The 10094-nt window shown below is 42.8% G+C and overlaps 1 protein-coding gene across 1 annotated transcript; it reads right to left on the bottom strand.

Moving 5' to 3' along the window:
• Window positions 1–287: 287 nt before the first annotated feature.
• LOC123939716 (carbonyl reductase [NADPH] 1-like) lies at window positions 288–9882 on the bottom strand. The gene is made up of 3 exons (XM_046001519.1): window positions 9482–9882; window positions 8567–8674; window positions 288–930 (listed from the first exon to the last, which is right to left on the bottom strand). Exons 1-3 carry the CDS (start codon window positions 9768–9770, stop codon window positions 449–451), a joined length of 879 nt encoding a protein of 292 aa, XP_045857475.1. The 5' UTR covers window positions 9771–9882; the 3' UTR covers window positions 288–448.
• Window positions 9883–10094: the final 212 nt, after the last annotated feature.

Here is a 10094-nt window from a genome sequence, read left to right as displayed (position 1 = left end):
GTTTAGGGTCTGTTGGAGTTTTGGACTTGTTGGCATGAAACAATTTGTACACATGGGCACTTAGATTGTTTATTCATCTATGATGTTCATCCATTATTGACATCAATTCTACTTTTTCTCTTTTTTTAAAGTTTGTTTATTTATTTATTTATTTCATAGTGTTCAGTGATTCATTAGTTGCATATAACACTCAGTGCTCATCACAACATATGCCGTCCTTAATATCCATCACTGGCTACCCCATCCCCACACCCCCTTCCCCTCTGAAACCCTCAGTTTGTTTCCCAGAGTCATTCTTTTTCTTTAATATCACAGAATAAATCTCAGACGACTACAGAATTAGTAGCCAATTCAATGTGAGTACCCGATAGGGATGGTGATTTTTTTTTTTTTTTGTAAGGATATTGTTGATGGTGTAAGAGTTGTTTTGGTCAAATCATGGCAGATATCAAATTGGGACCCATGGAGGGAACTGAGAGAGGATTCCCCATTTTTCAACTTTCTTCTCTATAAGAATCTCTCCCTGAGGTTTCTCAGCATCTGAGGGCAAAAGGGCCAAGTAGACAGGGGTCTCTGCTCCTTCTTCTGGGCTTTTGATGGCTTTTGGTCCACCCATGTCTGTTCTCATCCACCCAGGGCAGCAGGCATTCAGGAGTATCTTGTCTCCTTTCCTCTGCTCACTCAGTTTCCTGGCGTGGATTCTGGAGAGGACCGTGATGCCCATTTTGGACACTCCATATAGGACTTCTTGTGTATCAGGCCAGCCCTCCTCCTTGTGCACCCCATTCTTTACGTCTTCCACAAACTTGTTCATGAGCACCCCCAGCTCCTCTTCTGTGATGGTCTCACTCATAAACTTCTGCTGGAGTTCTGGACTGCAATTTTTAAGGGCTACGAAGCACAGTATGCTAGACACATTCACCACCCTGCCTAAAATATAACACAAAGAGTCATGAAGAATGGCATGCCTGAGAGTGATAAGTACCAAAATTGATAGTATTTTGTTCATTTGGGAGCCAATTACCAGCTATCAGTGTTAATGAAGGCTGCCTCTGTAAATGAAGGACATGATACAGTCTTGAACCTTGTTTTACCCATAATGTCTCAGAGGATGTCAGAAAATGACCTCCTGGGACTGGGCAGTGCCCAGATGTTCCATAAAGAAAAGATCATGCCTTGTATAGGAACATGACAAGCAGAGGTGTAAGGAGGCACTCCCTGAAGTTATAACTAGAGAACCGCTTTTCCTTATAGGTCCTCCTTGGACCACCTGAAGATCTTGTGGTCACTTGTATAGTCCTCTATTAACAAGTGTCTATTAACCAAGAAATGGCTGATCCGTTTACTGATGGCATTTGAAGGTGAGCAGACTGCATTGGGTTAGGGAGGCTGTCACTCTGGGGTGACCAGGTAAAAACAAATCACCTCGGTGGGCTGAGTTGCATGCTTTTTTCTCTAGGTTTGGGATTACATATCTTGAGAGCAGTGACAGATCTATGGTCATGGATAGAGGCAGTGGAAAGTGACATGTTAAGGAGATGGTATAAAAAGAAATGAAGCCCATGCTAGCATAGGTAAACCTTGAGAACATTATCTGAAATAAAGAGGGCAGTCACAAAAGACCATCCTACATATCTATATGTACTATACATATACACATATATACAGATACATATATGTATCTATACATATCTATATGTATACATATATACATATACATATACACATATACATAGATACATATATGTATCTATACATATCTATATGTATATATATGTACATATATGTACACATATGTATATAGAATACATATATGTATTTGAGTACATATATGTATTCAAAAAGGAAATATATAGACAGAAAATATATTTGTGGTTGCTTGGGGTGGGGAATAGGCTGGGCTCATGACAGTGTGCTGCTAGTCTTGAAGTAGTGATGGTTCCACAACTCTGCCCATTACTAAAAATCCCGAGTTGGATATCTGAGATGGGTGAGGTGTGCAATACGTGGACTGTATCTCAATAAAACTGTTAAAAGTATAAAGCAATGACATACTTCTTACTAACTCTTTTTTGAGAATATCATTAGTAATTATAACAATGAACTTATATCGACATGTATAAGCAAATGGTTTACTATTTTTATATATTTATTTAATTATTTACAGATTTACTTATTTATTTTAGGGAGAGCATGAGTGAGAGAGAGCACTGGCATAACAGGTGGGGTTGGTCAATGGAAGATGGAGAGAGAGAATCCCAAGAAGAGTCTCTGCAGAGCATAGAGACTGACCTGGGACTCAATTCCACAAACCTGAGATCATGACCTGAGCTGATGATACTAAGAGTTGGTGACTAGTCCCACTGAGCCACGCAGGTGTTCCTATTTTTATGTTTAAATGAGTATTTTCAGCATTATAGAAAGGTTATGAGATGGGACACCTGGGTGACTCATTCGGTTAAGTGTCTGCCTTTATCTCAGGTCATGATCTCAGGGTTCTGAGATCAAGTCCCACATTGTGCTTCTTGCTCATTAGGGAGCCTGATTCTTCTGCTTGTGGTCTCTCTGACAAATAAATAAAGAAAATTAAAAAGAGAAAGGTTATGAGATCATGCCAACAGTAAAGAGTCAAGAAAATTAGAAAGCTCTCCTTTTTAATGTAAATATCCAGGAAAGACAGTCATTGTCACTTAACTCTAAGCTCCCTCGCACTAGGGAATGGCAGTGCCAGGAAAGTTCAGTGGAAGAGAGAATGACTGGCACTCTGACTCTCATGAAGTGGTGTTTATAGAGAATGAAAATGAATGATAGAAACTGTCTTAATGTAACAGCCTTCTAAGATGAACACCTTTAAGAAAGGGGTCCTTTACTCTAGTCCTTTGTTTCACCTACAAGATGTTAAGTGTGAGGTTCATGGAACCTATTTCTCAAATGTTTTAATGAGTACTGCTGTAAACTATTGAACACTATGGAAGAAATTGAAGAAGACAGAAGGAAATGGAAAAACGGTTTATGTTCATGGATTGGAACAACATAGATTGTTAAAATGTCTATACTATTCAAGCACTCTACATATTCAATGCAATCACTATCAAAATAACACCAGATTTTTCAGAGAGCTAGAACAAACAATTCTAAATTTGTATGGAACCAGAGAAGACCCCAGATAGCCAAATGAATGTTGGAAAAGAAAAGCCAAGTGGGAGGCATCACAATTCTGGGCTTCAAGCTATATTATAAAGCTGTAGTCATCAACAGTATGGTACTGGCGCAAAAAGAGACACATAGATCATTGGAACAGAATAGAGAACCCAGAAATGGACCCTCAACTCTATGGTCAACTAATCTTCAACAAACTGGGAAATAATATCCTATGGAAATAAAGGAGTCTCTTCAACAAATGGTGTTAGAAAACTGTACAGCCACATGTGGAAGAATGAAACTGGAACACTTTCTTACACTATACACAAAAATAAATTCAATGGATGAAGGACCTGGATGTAGACAGGAACCTATCCAAATCCTAGAGGAGAAAGCAGGCAGCAACCTCTTTGACCTCAGCCACAGCAAATTCTAACTAGACACATCTCCAGAGGCAAGGGACACAAAGCACAAATGAACTATTGGGACCTCATCAAGATAAAAAGTTTCTGCAGAGAGATGGAAAGAATCAACAAAATGGAAAGGTGACCAATGGAATGGGAGAAGAAATTTGCAAACGACATATCTGATTCCTAGGGTTAGTATCTAAAATCAATAAAGAACTTCTCAAACTCAACATGGCAAAAATAAATATGCCCATAAGAAATGTGCAGAGGATAAGAATAGATGCTTTTCCCAAGAAGACATCCAGATGTCTAACAGACATTTGAAAAGATACTCAACATTACTAATCATCTGGGAACTACAACTCCAAATCACAATGAGATACCACTTCACACAGTCAGAATGGCTGAAATTATCCACTCAAGAAAGAACAGATGTTGGAGTGGATAGGGAGAGTGGGGAACACTTTTGCACTGTTGGTGGGAATGCAAACTGGTGCAGACACCCTGGAAAGCAGTCCGGAGGTTCCTCAAAAAGTTAAAAATAGAACTACCCTATGACCCAGCAATTGCACTACTAAATGTGCTTATCCAAAGGATACAAAAATGCTGATTCTTAGGGATACACGCACCCCAGTGTTTATAGCAGCACTATTAACAGTAGCCAGATTACAGAAATAGTCCAAATGTCCATCAATTGATGAATGGATAAAGAAGATGTAGTATACATATATATAGAAAGCAATGTTACTCAGCAATCAAAAAGAATGAAATCCTGCCATTTGTAACAACATGATTGGAAGTAGTGTGTATTATGTTAAGCCAAATTAGTCAGTCAGAGAAAGACAAGTGTCATATGATTTCACTCATACAAAAAAAACAAACAGACAGATGAACAAAGGGGAAGGAAAGGAAAAATAAAATAAGATAAAAACAGAGGAGGCTAAGCATAAGAGACTCTTAAGTATAAAGAACAAACTGAGGGTTGATGGGGGGGTGGTTGGGGGATGGACTAAATGGGTGATGGGCATTAAGGAGGGCACTTGTTGGCATGAGCACTGAGTGTTATATGTGAGTGATGAGTCACTAAATTCCATTCCTCAAACCAATACTACAGTATATGTTAACTATAATTTAAATAAAAAAATTTTTTAGTGAGTTCTTCTCAGATATATATTACTTACCACTAGATTTATTTTCAAAAATATTGTCTGCCTGTCTCACAATAGGAAAAATACATATTCATGATTCAAAAGTGCAAAAATAAGACAAAATGGGACAGAGGAACCCACACTGGGTAACTGGTATATCAGAAAGGCAGCTGCCTTTTCTCACAGGGGCTCAGGACTATTTTCTCATGTACCTGTAGTGGAGACAGTAGATGGAAAAACTCTATTTAAACTTTCTGTAGACTGTTCGTAATTAAGTGATGCCTTCTTTTCTATTCCATATTGTCTATCTCAGGAAGCCTAGAATCAACTGTGAAAATATTGGCCTGTGTTATGAGTGAAACCTGATGGGGAGTCAAAGGTTGTTGTAGGTGAATTCCTAGATGTGGATGCTAGAACCAGTCCCTCTTCCCCAAGCCTGTCCCACCCAATTACCCCATTTCCCAAGGGGGCAGAGTGGCCACCTGGGGCTTCTCTGTAGAGCTGGGTGAGACTATAGACCCTTCAGGACTGATAGCTCAGGACATGAAGCAGAGGGGCAGGAAACAGAAATAACTTGTGGAGCTTCCCTTGATCCAGACAATTTTGTCTTCTAGTCTACTTATGGCTTTCAAGAGTCATTTCAGGGACTCTGAACTAGAATGCACACACCTGTGCTCTAAGAACTGTGTGGGCCATCTTGATGTCCTTGTGATAAGGGTGTGCGAGGGCATGTGTTGTGTGAGATGTGTGTGTGTGTGTGTGTGTGTGTGTGTGTGTGTGTTTGACTGTATGTGAGTGTGAGTGACTCTGAGTGAATGTGTGACACTGTGTGTGAGGTAGTGTATAAAACCATTGCCCTTTCATAGTCACTGTGGAAGGCACATCCCCCTAGTTAGAAAGGACCCTTGCCCTGATGGGGCTGGGGTGTATGTCAGGCTTGCAGTTTATCCAGACCATTATTACTCTGTATGTGACCAGGGATGTATTTTTAGGAAATCTCCCAGTCTCCAAATCTCACTGTTCTAAAGCAAAGCCATAGTGATCTGGATATTTTAAACATCATCTCCTCAGGGGTAACAACTTCAAGCGCATTACTTGATTCTCAAGGCCATTCACAGGCAGTAAGTCCACAGCTAGTTCTCATGACCTTTGATGATCCAACATTAATCACCTTCCCTGGAAGTTTCATCTTTTCTAATATCAAGGGTAGCAGTTGTTTAGTGTCTGGATGATGAGAGATTTTCACAAAACACTTCGTGGTTTTAAACTGTGCCTCTTGTGGTTTTCCCTGAGGTGCCTGGGGGCCCTGCAATGAGGAAGACATTGGCTCCAAACAAGCCATGTCCTTTTATTTTCTGTTTCTCTTCCCTGATTGGGTAAAACTTGAGGACCTTGAGTAGTGAGAAGAACCATTAATTTGGATGGCACATGACCTCAGTCTGCCATTAGTGGATCTTGAGATCCATTATTCCTTCATGTTTGGAATGGGGACAAGATAGAAAATGCCTAGCACATCACATTTAGAAATGTCCAGCCTCTTGTCCCTTCTAGAATCACAATATGGCAGTGTGTGTGTGTGTGTGTGTGTGTGTGTGAGAGAGAGAGAGAGAGAGAGAGAGAGAAGGAGAGAGAGACCTTTAATACTGTAATTTTCCACCCAATTCCTCTAGTGGTTTTTCAGAGTACTAGATGTAGCAAAGCACATTTCCAAAAGACAGTTGAGAACATCTTCTTTAAGGTTTCCTTTGTAAGTGTAGCATTGACAAGTCTGTATTTCCTCCTAGTACTTTAGCTAATATCTGATGAACAAGAATATTCAGATTTCAAACATTTGCTTGATTCCCTAGACATGAGTACACCTTAATATCTTTTTGAAATAAATGCGTAGTATAATTTAAAGAGAAAAGGGAAAGACAGTAGTCTTAAATAAGCGCATATTTTAATTTAAAGAGAAAAGGGAAGGCAGCAGTTAATGACTTTCAAATTCAGGAATATGAATTTGGAGGATGGGTTGGGAAAGCCATGGAATGTGGGATGGGATGTACATGGCCTAGATACTGATTGCCTGGTGGTGGCAATCAAAAAGGTGGTGGGAACCTCTTATTATTATTGTTATTTTTTTTGGGCTCAGTTATTTCAGGAAAACTCTTTTTTGAAGGAAGGATTTAAAAAGAAGAAAAATCAACATCTGCTACCCCGCATAGTCCTTAGGGTCACAGTTCTCTTTCATTTTGTCCTTCCATGCCAAAAAAACAGAGCAAACACAGGGCTCTGGAATGTGTTCTGCACCGAAAGAGAACTGGGGAAGTCATTCAAGATTGTCCTTCATGTCTTAGGTTGTGAAGTATGGGAGAGAAGGGACAGTATTTGCTTTTGGTTATCCTAGCTAGGATTTCTCCCAGATAGTGTCGCCAAAGAGGGTAAAGTCCTGGTAACATGGCTGCAGTGGCTGGCATCTTCCAGCTAATGGAAGAACTCCCCTGTTTCAAAAAGCAAAGAAAACCCTACGTTCACACTGAGAATGCAGCTTGCATTGCCCTGTCCATGAAGTCCAGTTTCCCTGAGGCAAGAATTGTTTGATTAGAGCCTGCCTTAGCAAACACAGAAGAGCACTCCCTCCTCATTCTGGTCCAAGGTCAACACACAGCAAGCACCAACACTGCTCGGTAGGTGAGAAGAATTTCTCAGCCAGAAGTCATTTTTGCCTTCTAGGGGAATACCTGTAGGATGTGTGGTGGCACAAGGAACTCCGTCCCACTCAAGTGTTGTGGTGAGTAAAGGAGTCAGGTGGCATCTGAGAGCTGCCCTTTGAGGTGTCAGTGAAGCCAGTGAGTGTTAGAAGAAGTTGTAGAACTTCCCAGGACAGAAGAGGAATTGGGGGCAGAACCGAGAGTCAACTGTACCCGCATGTTTTTAATTCAAGCCAGAATCTTAATCTTCCTAAAAGAATCAAATTCCCTCTTAATGAGCATAGTAAAAGGGTTGTGCTTCCCCCATCACGTTCTCATGGGGTTAAGTATTATAATAGTTGACAACCAAGGAATTATGGCAGTTTGTTTTGTGCAGAGCATTGAACAAGGGGAAGGGGAGTCGATGGGCCTGGAGTTTGGCAGATCTGATGACAGAGATGCCTACAAGTGATGCTCAGGCTTGGGCTTTGCCTCTGAAGATCTTTTGGGAGTAAGGGAGCCCTCAGAGAGTACAGAGAATGCTCAGAGAGGAAAAGACTGAAGAAGCAGAGTGTCTTAGGAAGGCTGAAATAATCCATAAATGACAGCTGAGTGTGTGATGGGGTTTGCGCCCAGGTTGTGTGTGGGAAATGATAAGTGTTTTTTGGGAAATGGAGATGTTTAGATGGCGGTGTAGGATGGGTGCTGGAGGGGTGGGATTTGGGGAGGGGCGGAGGGCACCCTGAGGAGAAGGAGAGGCAGGAAGGGAACTATGTGTGTCTGGAACTCTGGGATTGTTTTAGGTAGGTGGCAGATATCAGCACGGCCTGAGAAGTTTGGAGAGTGTGGAGTCCACTAGTCTGGATAAAATCCCTAGGAGAGAGGGAGAGGGAGAAGAAAGTGTTCAGAAAGGAATCCTCGGGGATCTTTTGTGAGTGCACTGAGGGAGTAAAAGATCTCTCTGAGGAGTTTTGAATGATGACTGGAAGGATAAGACAGAGCCAGCTGTGAAGGACCAATGAGACAGAGGACACTGCTGACTGTAAGAGTCCTGAGGCAGAGGTACACTGTCCAGGTGTACACAGTGATCAGGTGGGTGTGGCTGAGCTTGGAGAGGAGCCAGTATCTGTAGATGAGGCCAGAGAGGCCGGGGCCAGATCATTCCCGAAACACCACAGCTTGGGGCCCTCATCAGGCTCACCTTGGGGTCTCATCAGAGGCAGGAGTTCTGTGCACACATCTCGGGTACCAAAGAAGTTTGTTTTCATGATCACTTCTGCTTGAATATGAAAGGGTGTGGGATCACCAGCTGTTAGGGGAGGAGGAGAACGGATTAATAAATAATAGCCATCTGAGAACATTCCATGAGTGACAGTAACATTTGTTTTTTGTACATGCAATCTGGGGAATTCTCATTAATGTCTGCGTTAGCAAGCTCTGTTTTCCCAGTGTGTCGTATCTGGTGTGTTAATGCTGTGTAGCTTGGTAAGTTGGCATCATTCCAGGAGGCTAAGAGAAGTGTGCCCAGGGGAATTTCTGTGTGTATCTCTTTGCAATTTGTTGCTTATTACATTTAAGTTAAACATTAACTGAGGGGGCACATGGGTGGCTCAGATGGTTAAGCGTCTGCCTTTGGTTCAAGTCATGATTTCCAGGTTCTGGGCTGGAGCCCCATGTCAGAATCCCAGCTCAGCAGGGAGTCTGCTTCTCCCTCTCCCTCTGCCACTACCCCTACTTGTAGTCTCTCTCTTTCTATCTATCTCAAATGAATAAATAAAAAAATCTTAAAACAAACTAACTAAAAACCCAACCTAACAACCAAAGAAAAACATTAACTGAAGGGCTGTGATCCAAACCAAATGAAACATACAAAAATCTCTGTCAGGTCCCTGAGATTGATTCATGGCTAAACCAAGGTGCTCTGGTTGGAAAGGCTTGCAACCCGCGGAGGCTTCTGCTCTCCCTCGGCCTCCAGTATGACCTCCTTCTGTAGGGAGACCCTTCTAGATCTTATTGGAGCTGTGGCCCCCACAGTATTGGTTCAGGAACCAGCCCCAACCCATCCTTGGTGGTCCCCTAAGGGAGGATGCTGTCCTAAGTGTTCCTGTGTCCTTACGGTTGAATATGATGCCCGCGTTGTTGACCAGCACGTCCAGGCCCCCGTACTCCTTGCGCAGGAAGTCACGCAGGGCGCGGATGCTCTGCAGGTCGTCGATGTCCAGCAGGTGGAAGCGGGGATTCAAGCCCTTGGCCTGGAGCTGCTGCACGGCCGCACGACCCCGCGCCTCGTCCCGCGCGGTGAGCACCACGTCCCCTGGGAACTGCCGGCACAGGTCATGCACGATGGCGAAGCCGAGGCCCTTGTTGGATCCGGTCACCAGTGCCACTCGCGGGGAGAATGACATGGCTGTTAGGAGAGCAAGCAGTACCCTCTGTGGTGAGCGAATGTGCTGTGGGGCACACGGAGGGCTGGTGGTGCAGAGGTCTAGCGCAGTCAGAGATGCCAGTAGATGTGTGTTCTAGTCTTCAGCATTGTGGCTTTTAGTGCCCAAGGCCCCGCCTCAGTCCCTCACAGAAGGAGGGGCCAAATGTCCTAGAAGGTTTCCTAATAACACTATCCCAGGTCTGTCCCTCCAGTAGCAGCACCCTGAGCCCAACCTAGACTCCACCCTATTAGGATCCCTCCTCTAAGGCAAACGGTGCTTTAGGTTACAATGAAATGCTCACCA

Source organism: Meles meles, chromosome 4 (assembly GCF_922984935.1).
Source record: "Meles meles chromosome 4, mMelMel3.1 paternal haplotype, whole genome shotgun sequence".
Taxonomy (NCBI): domain Eukaryota; kingdom Metazoa; phylum Chordata; class Mammalia; order Carnivora; family Mustelidae; genus Meles; species Meles meles.
The sequence above is the reverse complement of the archived record's forward strand: the minus strand, read 5'-3'. Positions and strand labels throughout refer to the sequence as shown.

Coding starts and splice junctions, on each gene's coding strand:
- LOC123939716 (XM_046001519.1), bottom strand. CDS start 9,770: ATGTCATTCTCCCCGCGAGTGGCACTGGTGACCGGATCCAACAAGGGC. Junction 8,675..9,481: donor CGCGGGCATCATATTCAACC/GTAAGGACACAG, acceptor CTCCCCTAACAG/CTGGTGATCCCACACCCTTT. Junction 931..8,566: donor GCCTCTGATGAGACCCCAAG/GTGAGCCTGATG, acceptor GTTATATTTTAG/GCAGGGTGGTGAATGTGTCT.